At 45.1% G+C, this 20,030-nt stretch overlaps 1 protein-coding gene across 2 annotated transcripts in view; it reads left to right on the top strand.

Moving 5' to 3' along the window:
* The window catches only part of fbn3 (fibrillin 3), a 62,416-nt gene that overhangs the window by 4,731 nt on the left and 37,655 nt on the right, over window positions 1–20,030 (top strand). For both annotated transcript variants that reach the window (XM_076879846.1, XM_004570194.2), the window contains exons 3-6: window positions 4,958–5,040; window positions 5,172–5,267; window positions 12,125–12,220; window positions 12,583–12,678. In XM_076879846.1, the coding sequence (XP_076735961.1) occupies window positions 4,958–5,040; window positions 5,172–5,267; window positions 12,125–12,220; window positions 12,583–12,678 (371 nt within the window). The remainder of the gene's footprint in view (window positions 1–4,957; window positions 5,041–5,171; window positions 5,268–12,124; window positions 12,221–12,582; window positions 12,679–20,030) is intronic.

Genomic DNA, 20,030 nt, shown 5'->3' with positions numbered 1-20,030 from the left:
ACAAAGAGTGTTTTGTTGGAGCCAGCTTCAGTGTCTGCATCAGTTGTTCCAGTCAGTCTCCCATCTGTCCCAGCTTACGGTTCCCCCGGTGCCAAGTCACAGGAAATGAGGTATTCGTATCACCCACGGGGGGTATGAAAAGGGCATTTGTTTCACCGTTGCAGGTGACGGAGCAGCTGAAGGAGTAACGTGGGGCTGGAATGAAAGACAGCCGAGTACCAGAGAGGAAAACTATGAGCGCATAGCTGCAGGTTTTGAGTTGAGGCTTATTAGAAGTGCGGGGCGGCGTCACCGAGCCGGTGTTTTCTCTCACAACATGTCCAGCGCTGAACCACAAATAGGCCGGCCTGCCCGTCGCTCAGACTGACTCACGTGTTTGTCCTTGACATATTTAAAGGAGATAGGCCAAAGTGCACGACCCCTTTACCAATCCTACGACTTATCCTGCCTGACACAAATATAAGCACGGACATGTGATCAGCAATAATTCACATTCACAGTTCGTGTGACAGGCAGTGGAGAGAGAGGCACGAAATCAGGAGAGCCTTGCACAATAGCGCACTATTACCATCAAATAGAGTGCGGTTTCATGAGAACAAGTAACAAAAGCCTGCAGACTTTTTCCATTACATTGCTGAGCGAACCCCACAGTGTCTTTTTGGATATCGAAACGGTTTCACCTCAGACCTGCAGGAGTGTGAGTGCTTTCAGAGCACAGGAAAGAAAGTCCCTCTTAAAAATATAGCCACAGAGTTTCCCTTTCTCTTTTCTGCACATTCGGGTCCGTTTTGGGATTTTATGCTCGCTGCGAGTGAGCTGACAGGATTATCTGGGACAGCTGATTGGCGTGTGGCTCCTGCTTAATGTCAGACTGCGTGAAAAGACTTAGCCACAAGTTTCCTTCCTTCTTCTGATATGTACGCACAAGAAAACACATTTGTGTAGCTGTATTTGTTTTACAATTACCTTTGTTCAATTAGTCCATGTTTCTTCACAAGAAGCACTTTTCATGGCATGAATAATCTCTGCCCACAGAAACATAATCACTTCTTTTTATATCAAAGCAATAAGAACAAACACTCGCGCTGGGCCTACAAAACCACAAACACAGACAGTTACTGTAAAACTTTATCTCCCTCAGTCCTTCTGACTGACGCAGGATAAAACAGATTTATTGTAGTTCCTGCTCCGCTTTGATCGCTCAGCGTTTAGCATCTTCAGAGTTCCTCCTTTTTTTATTCCAGTCTGTTCTTCAGTTTTTAATTTTCTCGCTTGCCTGAGTTTCTTTCCAGGTTTTAAACTTGATGGTTTTCTTCAGCTGCTTTGAAAGCATCAGACATTGAATCATTTTGCACATATTTAAGGGCTTAAACGTGTCATTCGAGCTGGGCCAGAGTCTTCCTCCTTTGTCTGTTGCACATTATGTTTTCCAGCTTGTTAAAGCCGACTCATAAAAAGTTACCGATCATCGTCAGCTTCGTATCTGTCTGCAGCTCATTTTCTCACATTTCTTTATCGTCAGACTCATTGACTCGTTTGTAGAGAAACGGGCTGTTTGAGGCTTCAGGCGTCTGAACCTGTGACCAGTACAATCACAAGCGTACGTGGGCAAAGACACCGTGAACTGAATGAGTCAGCCCGGCGTCGTGAGTCCGCCTGCTCTGCACTGGCCAACGCAGATCAGGGTGACTAATTTTCTCAGCATACCAGGTTTCTGGGCCACTTCCCTGTAACTTTGCCTTCATTCTTCACTTTCCTTTGGATGAGGTGGCAGCTATTTCCCTTTTGTTATTATTAATGGCAGTTAATGAGCGATCCACAGGACGGGGGTTAGCTTCAAAGGCAGCAACATGGCCACAGAAGAGTTCACCTGTTGTAGTTTTAGCTGTGAGAACAGTAGGACGTTTCAATATTGGGGGGAACCCCCCGGGGCTTAAACTCCTTTTTATGGCAGTTTTTCATTTCGCTCTTGGTTCGTCCTGTAAAGCCTCCTCTGTGCAACGGGAGACAAGGCGCTGACCCAGAGGAAAGAGGTGAAAGAAAGAGGAAAGAAAACAAACCAGAGCTTCTGACCTCGGGGTCGCGCCCTCGTAATTCGTTGTATATTGACATCAGGTCAGCGGAAAATCGTCAGTGCCGCGTGAAGGAATGGATCGGGAAACAATTTTGCTCGCGAGCGCTCGTTAGGCGTCGGCATTTAGATTCTTGCTGTGTCCATTTCTGAACTTCGGTTTGTGTGTTTGCAGAAATGCAGCCCCCACTCAGGGTCCGTGCAGCTCACGCTGCTCTTTGCTTCGTTTTCATATCTCTGTTTTCCGCTTCTCCTGCTTCCTCCTCTTCTCAACATAAACTTGTTTGCTTTCTCTCCCACTGATCTCCTGTTCCTTTCCCACCAACCAGTCTTTCCTCTTCCTAATCACCATTCCTTTTGCTCTTTTCACCCTTTCTCTCCAAAGGTCATAATTTGGTTTCTGCAAACACCCTTAAAGAAATTTTCTTTGTTCTTTTACGTGTTTGTCTTCTTTCTTTGTCTGACCGTTCATTCTACCTTCATTAATATCTCTCGTCTGCCTGCCCACCTGTTTTTCTGTCCTGTTGTCCCGCAGTGCCATCTGGGAATGTGGTTGGAGGTGTGTTTCCATATATCAGAGACTCAAACTCCAGCTGTCATCTTCCTGGTAAAAAACTAGGATTATTGCAGATGCTGCCCAGTGAGGCGGGGTAAGCACACAGGAGCAACTTAAGTTCATCAGCGTCAACGCCTTAAATTCCAGTTTTATTTGGGATTAATCAAGGAAAAGCTGCACTGTGGTGTTAGTGGGTTGGAACTACAAATACATCAACCTGACTGTTACTGGTTTGTCTTTTTTTTTTTATTCACTAAAATCAACTAGTTTCCCCATAAAATGTTTTAAAATCTAAAATCTTTTCAGCTGTTCCGATTAAAAAACAAAAACAGTCGGGCACATCGACTCCCGCAAAGTGGAAAATTGTAATTTTTAAACATTTGGGCAACAATTTCTGCACAGTTAGCAAAAAGAAAATGAAATGTATTTAATTATTGAACTTTAAAGACGCTAATGAGCCGACGATCAAGAAAAACTAGCTGCTTTATTCATTTTGAGTCTTAATGCTAAGCTACGCTAACAGGCCTCTGTTCCCACTGCATACGAGGGTGTTAGCATCGTCTCATGAAGCCGAGCTGGTCTGAAACCCGGACACGCACCCAGTCAAACGTCACTCTGTGTTTTTGGCTAGCTTGGTGTTAGCATGCTGTCTGTGCAGATACTTACAAAGAGCTTAAGCTGTGTTTGCAACATAATGCGGATGTTTCTGTCCCTGTTGCAGTTTCCACTCTACCATTGCGCCGTTGTCAGTTTTTGCAATAAAAATAGAAATAACATCCATATTTTCACCCTCGAGACCTGTATCGATGGACCTTCTCTCACAGAAACCGAAATAAGCCGACTGTAACAAACACACGTAAACGAAAACGCACTTTTGTTTGATTTTTTTTCTTTCTATCCACCTGGTACGCAGGTAACTGCAGCGCCTCCCCAGCACAAGTAACGACATACAGTAACTGTAACTGTAAAGTAAGCAGTGAGTTTAGTACAGTGATGCGTCTCATTATTAAGTTATTGAAACAGGTAATGTGATTACAGTATCTCGTTACTTTGTAATGCATCACAGCCAACACTGTGTGTGTGTGTGTGTGTTATAAATATGAACGTGTGTGTTATGTAAAGTGAGAGCAGAGTAGAGTGCTGGGTGACCGGAGTCCATTCAGCATTTCTTAATTCGACATTTCTGCCTTTGAGCTGATGTTCTTAGAAAGAAACGGGGCAAAGATATTTCTGTTAGCTCTGGAAAAATTCTAATGCAGGACTGTGTTGAGCTGCATCATGGGAAATGTAGTATCCAGCAGTCACTTAGGGACCAGAACATCTCAGCTCTGCCAACTTATTTTATGAGTCTGGTTTGTACTGCTTCATGTTTGGTGTTATAAGTTATGAGTAATCTACTTTTACCAAAAAAAGTTTCTGTTTTCACAACACGATAAATTAAATCCTGGGGGTAGAAAATTGTCCCTGTGGCAAATTATTTTACTATGAGCATCTGGATCAGGCTTCATCCAAACTCACCACGCTGCGGTCCGTCGCTACTTAGTCATGCCATCGGCAAATGACCAACTTGGATGACCGCAAACACTCGTCATTATACGCTCTGGACGGTGACTGAGGATAACAGTAGTTTAGCCACACAGCTGGAACCCTGACCGACACTGACCTGAGTGTCTCGTGCTTGCACGAGTCTTTGACGACCGATGCCCGTTTGGACAGCTCCTCCTTTAAATATACAAAGAGGTGCTTTTATTCACGGAGCTCCTCTCATTAGCTTGTAAAACAGACCTCAGTCCTGACGGCATGTTTATGTGTGTGCTTGAGTGTGTGAGCAGACCCAGTCGGTTCTAGATGTGGTTTAGCCATTTCCTCTGAGGAAAACTCTGTGGCTAACCTTTAAGGCCAGACAAGCAGCCCATGAGCTGTGATGAGTGTTACATCTGTCAGACAGGGTCAAAGTTTGCTGTCTGCCACTAAGGATCAGAGCCGACTACCAGCAGGGTCTGTGCCAGAAATCAGGGCGGCCGGGCATATCTTTGAGAGAGAGAGGAGGACTCTGCACATCCTGTCTTTCCAAGCTTAGAAATGAGCATTGAAGGAAAACAAAACACTGAGCTGAAGGCCTCTTGCATTTCCCTCCTACCAAGCCTGAGAATACCTCAATCCATCACTTTACAATGCTTTCATATCAAAGTTTGTTTTTTCTGAAAGCAGAGACCGAGCAGGTTCTGGGCTCCTCAGAAATGAGCTGATGTGTGTGTGTTTGTTCAATGATGTACTGAAGTGTGCTGGCAGTAGTAAGTAGTGTGTTTCTTTGTTCTTTTCTCTATCAGACCCAATGTGTGCGGCTCTCGCTTCCATTCATATTGCTGTCCAGGCTGGAAGACTCTGCCGGGAGGAAACCAGTGCATTGTTCGTAAGTTCCCCACATCGCAAAACTCAGCGGAGAAGATAGCAAATAGGCATAGCACGATTGGTTCGTGCGATTATGTATGGTCATTAGATCGACTCTCCTTTCCGCTCTGTCTTGGTCTTTTCGCTCTCCAGCGATTTGCAGGAATTCTTGTGGTGATGGCTTCTGTTCCAGACCCAACATGTGTACCTGCTCGAACGGCCAGCTTTCCCCGAGCTGTGGAGCAGGAGGTCAGTACCTACACACACACACACACACACACAGTTATGATGATTATCATAACTGTAACTATAAAAATCAGTTTGATAATGACTTCGCTGGGATGCCAAGAAATCTCCAAAGTTTTCCACTTTCTAAACCGAGTGTGACCTTTGTGACGAGCCGCCTTATCCTGACGGTTACACTGTGGTCACAAAGGGACGGTCAGCAGCCGTCTTTGGGTAGGCTGTGGTTTTTAATGCTTTTTGATATGTATCAAACAGTATCGCCGTCACTGTTACACCACAACCAAAGCAGGATCCTTTCATGCTGCTTAAACCAAACTCTGACGCTGCCACCTTAATGCCAAAGCAGAGACTGAGACCAGGAAACCTTTGCTTAATCTTCTGTTGTCCAGCTTTGGTGAGCGTGAGCCTCAGTGTCCTGTTGTTAGCTGACAGGAGTGACGTCCTGTCCAGCGTTACCTTCCTATCAGCTCCAAACAGGCTGGTCATTTTTCTCTGTCCTCTGGCATCAACACAGCATTTCCCAGAGTTCTGCGACTCACGTGATGCTCCTTGTTTTTCAGCCCATTCTTGGTAAACCGTGACTGTGTGGAAAATACTCAGTGTGGCACCAACAAACATGACACATTCAAAGTCACTTTAATCACCTTTCCTCCCCACTCTGATGCTCAGTCTGAACTTCAGCAGATCATCACCAGGTCTGCATACTTAAATAAACTGCTGCCATGTGATTGGCTGATTTGGCATTTGTAGCAGTAGATTAAGTAAATCAAACAAAGCCGCTTTCTCTCTTTGCCGAAGATTAAAACCTCTGAAAACTCGATACACAGAAGATCTAAGCAGGACGTAGCCAGCAGCATCTTAGCATAAATATGAGAAGACCCGTCGAGTTATTCAGAAGCAGAAAACCTGTAGCTGTTTCTGCAAATAGTCGGGTACCAAATTCATGTAAAATGACATCATGTAAGAGTCACATGTATCTTGTATCTGTGAAGTGTTTCTTTTCCTCTGCCACACGTCTCTGTCCCACCTTACTCTTATAGTAACACTCAGGCCCGTGTAATAGCAGTGTGTGGAGCCTGCTCAGGTCAAAGGGTTTGTCAGGATTAACGTGGAGAGTCTGGCTGCCCGGCTCAGTCTGCTGGATTACTTACAGACCACTCAGGATGTGTGTTTGGAGCAAAGTGTTGTACTTCACATACAGAGTGTGTGAAATCATGTTTGTCTTTATGAGATTACTGCACAGTGTGCGGCTTTTCAGTATAAAGTTAATATGTGCAAGACACACTGCAAACATTGTTGTTAAGCACCACTGTGGGAGCAAGAAAGTTGTGTTGGTGTGTGTTAAGTCGCATGCAGTGCGTTCAGCTTCGTTGCTTTAGTGGGCCAAAGTCAGCTCATCAGTCACGCCTGGCCCTGCCAGACCCTTTGCACAGACTCACATTCCTCCAAGCCCACTAACACACACGGCGCACACAGCGAGGCAGAGACACTCGAAGCGAAATCCAAACAGACAGAAAAATGCGTCTCACACACACAGTCATCATCATTTGGCTCAGAGCTGTAAAACAGGATCTCTTCCCGCCATAAGTAACGATTAGGAGAAGGCTGGAGGGCGGGGTGAGGGAAACGTGCCTTTGACCTGTCTGGCAGAACACGCACAGATGTGCAGTGAAATCTGTGCTCTGGCTATGAAGTCATGCTCCTCAGGGGCGTGGAAGTGAAGTGAGAGATTAGTGGGAGAGCTTGGACCAAACTTCCTGTCGCACTCCCCGAGCCGGGTGTACCCACGGCAACGGCCACGTGACCAGTTTACTCACAACGTTACAGCTCAGCGATTGGTTGATGGAAAAGGTGCTAAAAGGGTGGAGCGTGTGACCGTGCAAGAACGTCCGCTGGCCTCTGTGGCTGCAGTAATCAGGGTCAAAGGTCAAACAACTTTATGGCCAGAGAGGAGTCAGTTTACCAAAGCGATCGAGGATCATGTTGTAACTTCTGCTCTGTAATTTCAAACATGAAGTTATAATCCTGCCAAACCTTTCCTGCCAGTTTCTCCTCCAAAAAGAAATGAACGAGTGATAAAGAAGAGCGTGCACAGAGGTCTGAATCAACCGGTAGGAGTTTGCATGTTCTTGCTGCTCCTCTTTGGAGTCCAGCTCTGCCCCACAGCCCACAGTCAGGAATCATTTGTGAACTGGCTGTAGGTGTAAGTGTGTCTCTCTCTGTCCACAGTGGATCCTCCTTTCACAGTCAGTGGTTGAACTGCTGCTTTCTGAGCGAGCAGACGAGACAGCAGAGCCTGTGTGATTCCAAAATAAAGGCTGCTGCACAATCAGGCCTGCGTGAAATGAAAGCAGGAATTATTTTCCACAAGTCAGCAGATAAGAAAACGTTCTTAATCTTCAAAAAAGCTCTCAGCTGGAAGAAACTGGCTTTGTTTAGAAAATGTCACCTGAGTTGTAAAAAGGCTGTAACTTTGTTGGCATGCGATTTAAAAGAAACCGTATTCATATGAGCTGTTGGGTCGTTGTTCCTCCAAGGAAAAGCTTCCAGCTGGTGACCCAACCAAAGAGAGGTCCGCTCTGCTGTTGTAGCTCTGTCCATAGTCGGTTGTTAGGCTTGACTTGTTGAGCCAGTTCTGCAGTTTAAAAGGCTTTTTAACCCCAGCAGTCTCACAGGGCTCATCTACACTCTCTGTGTGGCTGCTGTCGTCCCAAATATGCAAACTCCCTAATTCAGCTTTGGCCAGAGTCCATCATTTAACAGGATAATTCAGTGCAGTTGGAAACAAATTGCAGCTCTATGGAATTCCATTTTTAAATGCCAATTCCTCCGCCTTAATTATACGGCCCACTTCTAGCACCCTGCTCTCCAGAGTTATAGATAGTGTTTTCATGTTTCACGTCTTGCCTGTGGAACGCAGAGGTTTACATAAATTAGCAGCACAGTTGTGACTTCCTTCACGTGACCCACGTGTCTGTGATGACTGCTGCGTCCACACAGATGGCCGTGATATTTTTTAACTAGCTCTTCCTGGAATCTCGTGTTTGCCAGGAAACAAGGCCAGGCAGGATTTGGGAAACATACACATGTCCAGAAGAAGGAATGTTGAATGTGTGTGAAAGCAGGCTGATCGAATAAATGAGTCACATTTATCGATAACCAGAAAGTACGCGTCGCTTCCAGACAAGTCGCCCTTGTTAGCAGCCGAGTTCTGGCAGAGCAGCTGTGCTGGGGTGTCTTTAAAACCTCGTCTCGCAATAACCGTAATTACAGAATCGTTACCAGAGATGCGCTGATGCTGAGAAACAGCTGTCTCTGAGCTCTGGGGCTGGAGAGACGCAGATTTGATCAAGTCTCAGTCAGACATGATTATGTTTACATGGCTCGCTTAAAGAGCCACTATAGTCACTGGTCTTTGTCCGACCTCTAAACTGCTCTCAGGTGACTGCCGGGCTTTAACCAGCATTACAGTTTTTCTCAGCTGCAAAACATGCATACTTAGAAAAACCTGAAGCTCGCCCCAAACCATGAATTCATTTGTTAAAATGAGGTTTTTGCTTCAATGAATAAGTCAGTGCCACTAAAATGACAAATTCCTTTGACACTGTGTAAACGTAGGTAACCCAAATATTTAGATATTTTCTCTGAATGATCGAAGCTTTTACAGGATGTCCTAGCAGCATAAGATGGAAACGTCCCACAGAAAGATCCTCCCAAAGGTGGTTGCAACAAGCGCTAACCACCTCGCGTCCACGCTGCCCCTAAACTATTAACAGGAACAATGAAAAGTTTACACGCTTATGTTTATTTTATTTATATAGCACATGTCATTACAACAGTAGGATTGGCCAAAGTGCTGCACACAGATACAAATTACACAGTAAAAGGACTTAAAATACTGATACAAAGTAACAACAAGAGAGAGAAAAAAGCATTTCTGTGTGAATTTGTACATCTGAGTAACAACACAGGGCCAGCCTGTCTTTCACTTCACCACAGGTGTGTGTGTGTGTGTGTGTGTGTGTATCACCTGCACTTTTTTCTGCATCTTCTTATTTCTGACGTCTTCCCGTTTGCTGCGCTGCCACACATCCTTACTGCTCTACTAGGAGACACGTTGCGCGCTGATTCGAAGGATTTCAAACAGCTCGACTGCATCTCAGGAGTTTTGTGCCAAAGCAACTGAGAAGAACTGTAACAGCTCCAGATTGTGGCACTGGTGTTGCAACCAGTGTGTGCTGTCTTTAATAAGAAGTAAAGCTGGAACCCACACAGGCAGATTTAGAGACTTATTGAGTAAATGATCCTGTAGTTATTCTATCACACATGGAGGATACGTCTGAGTGTGTTTCATGGGAAACTGAGGTTGACAGTTTGACTCAGCAGTCCAAACAGAAAAAGCATCCAAAGACAGTTACGATACGGCTTATCTGCTAATGCAGTCAGAGTCTCGGGTCAGTCACGTCTGTGCTAAAGAACCAGCACGATCATTCAGGCTTGAAACCAACATCATATTCCATGAAAGGAAAGGAGTGCGGCTTTGAAACCAGCCGCTCCACTGCAGTTTTATCTTGCACAGAAGTGAGTCTCTGTGCTGTTTGGTGTAAAGTTTAAAAATGCAAATAAAACAAAAGAGTTGTTCTCATTAACCCAAAAGCTGATTGATGACTTGAGCGAGGTGCAGAACTAAACAAAAGTTGGGGAGGGTTATTTCCTGGAACTCAAAGACTCCTTTGTGGTCGGAGCTGCTTTGAGAGCATCTTGTGCAACCTTTGTTTTCACTGCATCACGGGGACTTGTCACAGGTCTCTGGGGTGTGTAAATCAGGACACAACATAGCTATAAAGCACCTCAGTTTTCCATCACACTCCCGCTCAGCTCCAACACACACTCACACGCGAGCCTCGACTTCCTGTGTTTCTCAGATTCTCGTAAAAAACACCCAGATGTGAGCAGCTTACCGACGATACAACCAGAACACAGAAGCGCATTGTGCTGCCACAACCCTGCACCCCTGCTTCTTTGGATGACACACACACAGCCTCCCAATCATGCTGCTCTGCACGTCCAGCTTCCCATGCACGGGTCATTGGGGCAGACCATCTCTTTCCACCTGCAGGAGATGGAGCGTCATGAGGAGAAGCTATCCAATGAGATCATATTTTCTGTGTCCAAATGTGGTCATTCCTCTCCTCCTCCTCCTCCTGCTCCTTCAGATGAGCTCCTGTAACAGAGAAAGCTCGTGACATGAAAGCTTACCTCCAGTGTCTCTCTCTTCAGTCAGCAGCCTCTTATCCTCCTGAGGAGCAGAGGATGATAAGCAGACAGAGAGCCTCACACTACAGCGTCTCTTGCTGTTAGCCAAAGTCTTCCTGCTCTTCCTGGACCTATTTAAAAACATGTTTTTGTGAGGAGCCCTGAGTTTAGGGGGTTTTCTCCACGGTTTGTTTCATGGTGGGGAAAATTGTAATCACTCACTGCAGTCATTATTTATGATTCACATGACTGCTTCTATTGCTGGCCTTACAGACAGTTGCTGTAATCTTCCATCTTGAAGGTTGAAAGCTGGGAGCAAGGCCGTACCCGACTCCCTAAAGGATGAACAAGAAGAACGTTGAAAGACAGAGGCAGCCCACTAGTACACTGACCTGTAAATGCAGGCTCCTCCAGAGTCCCAAACTATTTGCTTTCATTTATCACCATGTGTTGCTATGAGGAGCAGTCCAGACAGAATGAGCTTCTGCCAGATCTGTGCATGGAGCCTGCCAAGAGTTGCACGTCAGAAAGCTAACTGGGACTTCTAGATGCATTCAATCTATGGAACAAATGAGAGCTTTGTAAACCATTTCTGTGAAAAATACCTCGCCTTACATTTTCCAAAACTGCACAGGATCCAGATCCAAGGATTCGTGCCATTGTGCTTTGACTCATGTACACTAAAACTTGGTGCTGCGCGAGTTTCCAGTAAGGCAGGAATCTCAAAATGAAAAGCTACCTCAGAGCGTATTCCTTCATTATGATTCACACAAGGCATAGTTAGTGTGTTTGGGTACAGTCAGAGTAAGTGGGTGGATTATAGTGGCTGAAATACCTCCTGTTGGCAAGTGTGCAAACTCAGAAAGTCTCATTAGACAAAGTCAGCTCTGGGGAAGCTCAGTCATTTCCCCTCTGCTGCAGAGCGCTGCATGCCAGAAATGTTAAAGAGAGACAGACGCGCACAGACAGATGGAGGGAAGAGAGAGGAAATTAATGTTGAACTTAAGATTCAGATAAAAACAGAAGAGCATGAAAGGCACAGAGTTTATAGGGGAAGGAGGACTAAAGGACAATAAAATCAACGTCGGCGTCTCTGCTTTGCTACGTTCAGTCAAAAGCTGGCTCAGCAGAAGCTGCCTGTCGGCCAGGAGCGCCAATTAGCTGCTCTAAAGGAAGCTGCTCCTACGTGTTCGAGATCGTCACATTGACCCTCTCGACCAAAGCAGTCTGACAGCCTGGAAGGTTTTTACAGAGACACCGCTTATGGCTCTTTTTTCGTACTCTTCTTCACACCCTGTTGGCTTTTGTTCTTCTTCTTTGCTTCTTGTGCGCTCTTCTCTTTGCTCCCTTCCCCCAGTTTTCTTTTCAGCAAATTCCTGACTGGCTGTAGCCTTCAGCTGGCCTGACATATTGCCTAACCCCAGTCCGTATGATTAGCTCCGGATTTGTAGCTTGGGGTGTTTTTGAACAGTGTATGTTAATCGGAACCCTCCAAACATGTGTAAACTACCAACATGTGTAAAATCCATATTTAATTAAAATGCAGGTGTTCAGACGGAGCTGCTGATGGGCCTTCTGAGCCAAACCTTTCCTCTCTCTTACAGTTCAGTCCTGTAATGTCAGGTGTATGAACGGAGGCAGCTGCGCCGAGGACTCCTGCTTGTGCACAAAAGGATACACCGGCAACCACTGCGGACAACGTGAGTGCAAAACTGCTGAGCCTGGGTGCGGGGCGGTGCGCTGTGCATGCACATATGTGTAACTTGCATTAGTGTCTTGTGTGCTGCGCAGACCACGTGTGTTTAGAAGAATGTTTGATATTCTTCAAGTCTGCAGAACTTTGGTCACAGTTTTACGCTTAAACCTCATAAGAACAGAAGCGAGGACATTTGAAGCTCACGCCAACAGGCCTGTTGCTGCTGTCTTTACCTGCTGAGCGTACAAGCAGAAGCATTCATTACAAACACAAGACAGAATGCGGTCGCGACATTTCTATAAGAAACAAAGAATTAAAGAGAGTCTGTATTTCTCACTGGATCCATTTTTCCTCTGTCTCGGGCAGCTGTGTGTGAGAATGGCTGCCAGAACGGTGGGCGCTGCATCGGGCCCAACAGATGTGCCTGTGTCTACGGTTTCACTGGCCCGCAGTGCGAGAGAGGTGAGCGCTCATCCTTATTGCTGTGTTTATACTGTGTGACTGATTCTCTTCCTTAGAGGAGGCCTTCAAATATGAATCCCCGCTCGGACTTTGGTGGGAAAACCACGAGGAACAAAGACAGTACACCCTGCTCTCGTTATGCTTGCTGTGGTTGAATGATATGATAATCTGTGTGCCTGCTTTTTGTTTCGCGCCCAAAGACGCTGTTGAGATGATCTGGGTAAATTAAGGTATTGTTTGTACACCTGCACTGATTCTCAGCAGCTACTTTAACACTGTAACAGAGTAAAATGGCTAAAAACTGAAAATAAGAGGTTTGTGTGTATTTGGCGTATTATAATTCGAGTGGACCTCTTGGATTGGAGGAGTGATCTGTCTTTCGTCAATGCCCCTCATACCCACGCACATGCACTAATGTTAGGAAAGCTATCAAACCAGGAAAGCTTTGATGTTGTGACTGAGTGTTGTTCCTATCAGCAGAGCTGGTGAGACCTCAGGCTCTTCTAAGGTGGATGACTTCATAGCTCAGACAGACAGTGGGTGTTTGTCCTGCGCTTTGAACCGTATCCTGTGGTATGTGTGCTGTGGGGAGTGATGGCAGGGAAGTAAGTCCCAAGGTCCACAGAACGATCGCCGTGGTCGATTTCTTAATTTCCAGTCGTTTCTGTTCAGTTTGTTAGAAAAACAGAATCGTCAGATACTTTCTGTCACGTTACCTTTTGTTGACCTTCATCATCCTCTCCCCTTTTTGTCTTTCTTCCTCCCACCTGCTGTTGGCCAGGATAACTTCTCAGCCTGTAATCACTTCATGCTTCTGCAGATGTGTGTGTGTGTGTGTGTGTGTGTGTGTGTGTGTAGCTTCTTTTGGACGACCTGTCAGCTTAATCAGATTCTTTGAACACTTTTCCCACCGTGTTAAAAGTCTTGGTTCCTGTTTTCTTAGAGACTACAACACCGTCAGTGCTGAGTTTGTCAGCACAACATCTGGTCATAAAGACCCCCCCCCCCCCCCCACACACACACACACACACACCAAAACAACCCCACAGGACTAAGAAAGGAAAGTTTCCTTATGGACTCGTCATGTTTCCTGATGAGAAGTGGGACAAGGTAGGAAATCAGAGCAAGAGAAAGAGGGGCGGTGGAGGAGAAGAGGATGAAAATGGACTCCCCAGCTGTGTACACACAGGCTGTTGGGGGTGGGGGGTATATGTTTTCCTTGTTAAAGGAGTCGGGGGACCGACGCACTTTAAGGAAATCACAAGAGAAATGCTTGCAAGTGTTTTTGGTGCCTTGTAGCTGCTTCAGATTGAAAGTAATAGTAATAGAGTAACAGGGAATCTTATGACTACGAGACATGAAGAGTGTCTCTTGCTGGCATGAAGGTTGAAGATCAGGTATTAAAGTTTAAATTAATTTTTAACTGACTTCCTTTGTAAACCCTTAAAGCAAAATGACTTTATATATATATATTTGTTTCTGAGTCCATGCATCCATGAGCTGTCGAGTGGCGATGGCAGCAGGATAAACATCTCAAATGTTGTTGACCCCAGCAACACGTTCCAGCACCTCCTGGGGGGAGCCTGAGGCATTCCCACGCCAGACGAATAAATAATCGCTCCACAGGGTTCTGGATCTACCCCAGGGTCTCCTCCCAGTTGGGCGTGTCCGGTAAACTTCCAAAGGGATGTGCCTAAGATGCATCCTTACTACTAAAACTACCTCCTTTTGATACTGAGGAGCAGCGGTTGTCCTCCATGACGCTAGGTTGATGATGGATGGATGGATGGATGGATGGGGCAGTGTTGTCACGCTGACCATAACAATAATTTAAAGTCCAAAAATGATCCTGCAAGTCTGAGCAGTAATTTTTTAACTTTGGGTTTGGCCTGAAAAGGCCACAGTGTCCCTGGTGTGTGCTCGGGTGCGCTCGCCATAAGGCTGCATGCGGTTTTAGAGTTTGTGTAACTGAGGCCATGAGTCAGTAGATTTACTGTGTGATGCAGTGAGGAGACTGCTGATGAGCTGTGATTATGGAGGGAGTGAAAGTCAACCAGTATGGTGAACGCCGTGTGTGACAGGCTCATGGGAAGCCCCGGCGGGCGTGGGGAGCGTGAGCTCATGCAGCTATGCACGAACAGCCTACGCTCGAGGTCTGGGGATCATATATCATCTGTACAGTCGCCATGGTTATTTGATGGATACAAATGTGTGTACCCATATATCTGTCCAAGCAGGGAAACCTGCAGCGTCATGTGAGTTAATGTTTGGCCATAACATCGATGAGCTTGACATTAACACACAACGTTAATCGTGTGGTCATCCTTTGTGTTCATGTATGATGCACAGTAAGAACGAGCTGAGTCTGAAACTTTGTGCCTCCTCTGTTCCAGGTCTGGTCCAATCGGTCGGTCTCTGCAGACCTATAAAGTCTCAAACGCCAGTTTGTCTCCAGTCCAGCCCAAATATAACAAGAATCACAGAGGAGCAATTTTGTACATCAGCGAGTGTTGACGTCAGGGGCATTTGAGGTGCTGGACTTGTAGGAAGTTGTGCTATTTCTGTTCTATTGATTCTGGATAAGAGCGGACAGAACATGGCTGGACAGGATGGCTGCACCGCTGGGCGTGTGGGGGCGCTGGAGCAGGCACGGGTGGAAAATATCCCCCGGTGACAATTTAGCGAGAGTCAGCCACTTTGGAGCCTGGCTAAATTTGACCTGCAGAAAGCCTTTTAATGGTGCATACGCAGAAACTTCTGCAGTAAAAGCTAAAATAAATCGAACCACTAAGGAGCAAATATCAGCCGAGAGGCCAGAAAACTGCTAAAAATGTGCAAACTCTGTGAACTCTGGCGTAACCAATCCTGTCCTTCATCCAGATACTTTTTATGATTACATGTTCTGAGTGAAATCATCCTGTATTTATTAAACATAATTAGGACTGTCACGTTTCACTAGCTGTTTTAGTGTCTGCTTTCATTGGGACGCTAAGTGTAACGATCCATCTCATTCATATCAGCATTTAAGTATCGCTGCTCCGTGGTGGTGGGCGGGGGCCGCCTCTGATTGGCTGGTTGAAAAATGGACCGATTTAGTTTTGCTCCAGTTTTAAAAAAACGCTACAAAGACTCTCCCACTGCTGAGGAAGGAGAACGGCTCATGAATGGCAGCTGTTGATGCAGATTAGAGCCCACTTGACTGACTCTGACTCTGTTTGCATTCATGAGAGTGAGGATTATTGTTCCACTGTTAGACAAGTTTCCTAAAGCAGACTAAAATACTGTAGCTGCAGAACTCCAAATACATTGTACAGTACAATGGGCGCGATATAGAAACAATAACAGGAAGTGCAGCATCCACAGCCTCTCCTGGATACTGGCATGGCTGTGTGAGCTGTGCCTTTACACAGTTTGCTTGAGGCAAAAGGCTATCAGATCTTGAACGCTGAGGGTTTATCTCTCCCTCTGCCATTCTCCCACAGTTGTTGGACTTTCTTGTGTGCGTTAAACATTTAGTCACGTTTGAGCGGCTGCTTTTTCAGTGTGGAAGAAATGAAAGGAACGGGCTCCTTAAAGAATCATTACGGCTAACGGAAAAGAGCGATTTCAGGCCTGTTGATAATGGCACTGATAAGACTAACAGAGACTGCTATGGTTGGCCGGGAGACACGGACAGACATGCTCACAATCACACGCATGTAAACAAACAAGCCCACACATTTGAATCATTTATTTACATCCACATCAGCAGAAGGACACACAAACACAAACAAAACGCTGCAATCAGAAATTCCACAAGACCCGCCAGACGTGTGCTCGACACACACACACACACACACACACACACGCACACACACACACACACACACACGCACACACACGCACACGCACGCATGCACACACACACACACACACACACACACACGCACGCATGCACACACACAGCTGGTTTTCATATCTCTGTGGGGACATCTAATTGGCATAGTGCTTTCCCTAGCCGCTTACCCTAACCATCAAAAATGAACGCCTAACCATAACCATAACCTAATTGCAAGCCTGACACTACAACCTCATTTTGAGTCCCAAAAATGTCTTCAGACTCGTGGGGACAGGCACTTTGGTCCCTACGAGTATCCGGTTGTTCAGTCTGACGTCACTAGCCGTGTCTGGGCCTAAACTCCGCTGCAGGTCCATATATCAAACGATCACTGTGGCATTACTGAGAGTTGAAAAACTGTCTAAAGTCTTTCATCTTTAATAAAATGATCAGCGTTCTGCTCTACCAGGTTTAACAATTGAGTTTAACATCCAGGCATCCATGAAAACGGAATTTATGACATTTAACGGAGTTAGAAGTTAGCAGGGAGTTAGCTCGCTAGCTTCTATCTAAATACAATATAGCATGTCCTGACTGCAGGGTTTTGGAAACAAATTAAAACGTACAGCTCTGTTATCACTTCCAGCATAAATGAAGACAGAAACTAAACAGCAGTGACGTTTGTAGGGTTACTGAAGTTGGGCTAGCTGGTATATAATGATGTGCTACGTGACCGCTAGCGACACAGCTATGTTAGCATAATATAAACAAGCTAACTTTTTTCCACTCGATAAAAGTTAACGTGAGTGTTCTCGGTGGTCAGGAACAAATGTAATCGCATGGCAGGATGCTGTAAAAGGACCAAACTTCAGCCAGGAGAACAACTGAGATAATCCATCCACAATAGGAGGTTAGTCATTCATATACTGCTGCATGGGCTGGGCTGTAGTTACATCCTAAGGTTTTAAAAACTGAGCTTAAATAAATGATTAGCGGTAATAAAAGCTGAGGGAGGTCAACAGTGATCGCTGACTGTTTTAGGAGCTTTTTGAGATCAAATAGAAGAAAATACAAAACATTAAACATGTTAACAACACAAAAGCCATATTAAACGCAGACTACTTTAGGCCCGGAAGTAGGATTCGTCACGTCATCACTTAACGACCGGATAGTAAACATCCAATGTTTGGTCCCTACAAAGATATGTAAACACGCGCACATACACATTCAAAGGCTTTTGTATACACGCTTTATTCATTTGACTTGTTGAACTCCTGTCATAGGCAAGTATGTATAAATGATAATAGCCTGATTTCCATGAAAAAAACCCTACTGGGTTTCTTATTTTCCCAGACTTTCCCTCCTGGGAGTTTTATAAATACTTCAGCGATTATTAATGAGTCTGAAATTAGATTTTTTTTTCTTCCCTTGTGCCATTTGTCTTCCCCTCTCTTTTCCTCCCAGTGCTCAGGCCCGTGCCCTCTTCATCTTTGTGATCCTACAGTTGGAGACAGTTGATGGGAAAGTGTTTGCCTAGAGTGCTTTAAGCCCCAGACAGGATTTACTAATAAAACAAGATCATATGTGAAAGCTTGCATTCTGTTAACAGTGTTTGATGGTTGACTGTATAAGCCAACAGAGGTGGAAGTGCAACAGTCACATTAAGCAGACTCTGAGCTAATACACGGACACACTGCTGGTGACAAACAAGCAAGTTCACGAGCCGTCCTAACAGGAGAGTGAAGATTATTTATGTTGCATAGAGTGAGTGAACGTAGCATCCGTAGCATGTGTGGATGAAACAGGAGATTTCAGAGTCCCTTGATACTGGAGTAAGGAGTGAGGAGGATAGCAGGATGCTTTTATCTGTTCATCTTTCTGAGCTTTAATTGGACGAAACTGCTTCCAAATGTTGTCAGCCAGACATATTCAGGATTTTTAATTTCTCTCCTGTCCAAACCAGTGCTCATGCTCTCATGTGTCTACTAAACGTACATGTATAACACACCGATGACATCACGCTCTGACACACGTGTTGAACTCTCGGCTGAATGCTTGAGGCTATTTTTTTGTTTCCAAATTCGAGTTTACGTGCATGACAAACAAAACCCTGAACACATGGCTCACACACACACACACACACACACACACACACACACACACACACACACACACACACACACACACACACAGGAGAGCTTTATTCTCCGGTACTCTTTCCAGCTAAGCTGTGATTGCTGCTCCAGTCTTTGCTTGGCTAAACGCTGCAGCTCGTGCAGATGTTGTGTTTTCCATCATGTACACAGACAAGCAGACGCATTCTTGTGTGTTAATGTGTGTCAGAGACCGTCAACAGTGGGGCATTGCTTGAGAAAGAATGTGCATGCATATATATTTAATTTAGCAGAGACGAATACGCTGATGAACTTGGCCGCTGCGTTTGGTTATGCAGTGTTGTTCGATGACTTGAGCGTGAGAGTCCATTTATTTTTGATGCAGGGACAAAATGAAACACAGGAGGCTGGAAGACCCAGACTTTTATTTTTTTATTTGGATTTTCTTCCTTTTGTTTCTTTTTTAATGTCAATTTAAACAGTTTGGTTTTAACGGATAAAGCAATCGGAATTTGTTTGCTTCTCTTATCTGTCTTTCAACTTGCTGTGTGTGTGTGTGTGTGTGTGTGTGTATGAAGCTATTCTTCTATGTCACAGTTGTTCAGAAACCAGTATTTTTTGATAAAGAGCAGTGTTATCAGTTAGACCTTTATCATTGATTGCACTGGATTTATTGACAAAAAATGTAAATTATAAATTACCAGCAGTTTTATTCTTTTTCTGTTTTATTCACTTTTAATCTGGAATTAAATGTGCGTTTTCTGTTGTGCACAGAGGCGTTTGCATGCATTGTGTTGCTTTAGAGCTAACCATGAGAAAAATGCATCACATACAGTCGGCCATGTGACACCAGGTCACATGAAGATGAAAGCTCAAAGAGCAGATGAGGGAGGCAAGCAGGAAGCAGACGAGAGTGAAAGACAAACAGAGCTAAAGTAGACAAAGAGAACGAAGACAGATGGGTGAGAGTTGCAAACTGCTGCGTGCTCAGTTTGACCTACTTTCTGCTCTTTTTTTTGCCTCTCCTACTTTTTGGTCCATTCTCTGTCATCCCCTTTCATATGGCACAAGGAACGAATAAGGGCAACAAGACTGGAGAATGACAGCCACCACTTCTCGAATCCTCCAATCTTTCATCTCGTTTTGTCCTTCAGAGCTGAGCGGGCAGCTCTTTTTCTCTGTCACAGCCTTGGCGAGCCAACCATGCAGTTAGCTTTTCATTTCATTGTTAGTCAATCTAACAATCTGCTTCTTTTTCTCTCGTACTTTTCCTTTAACGAAGGCTATATTAAGTTTGGCGCCACTGCAGAGAACTTAATAGGCTTTCTCCCACAAGAGAAGCAATCATTAGGCTGTATGTGACTGAGGGGACGAACGTCGTGTTGCTGAAATGGTTTCAGCTTGAGCTCACCGAGTCTGAT

Source organism: Maylandia zebra, linkage group LG23 (assembly GCF_041146795.1).
Source record: "Maylandia zebra isolate NMK-2024a linkage group LG23, Mzebra_GT3a, whole genome shotgun sequence".
NCBI classification, from domain to species: Eukaryota; Metazoa; Chordata; class Actinopteri; order Cichliformes; family Cichlidae; genus Maylandia; species Maylandia zebra.
This window is presented reverse-complemented; position numbering and strand designations above follow the sequence as displayed.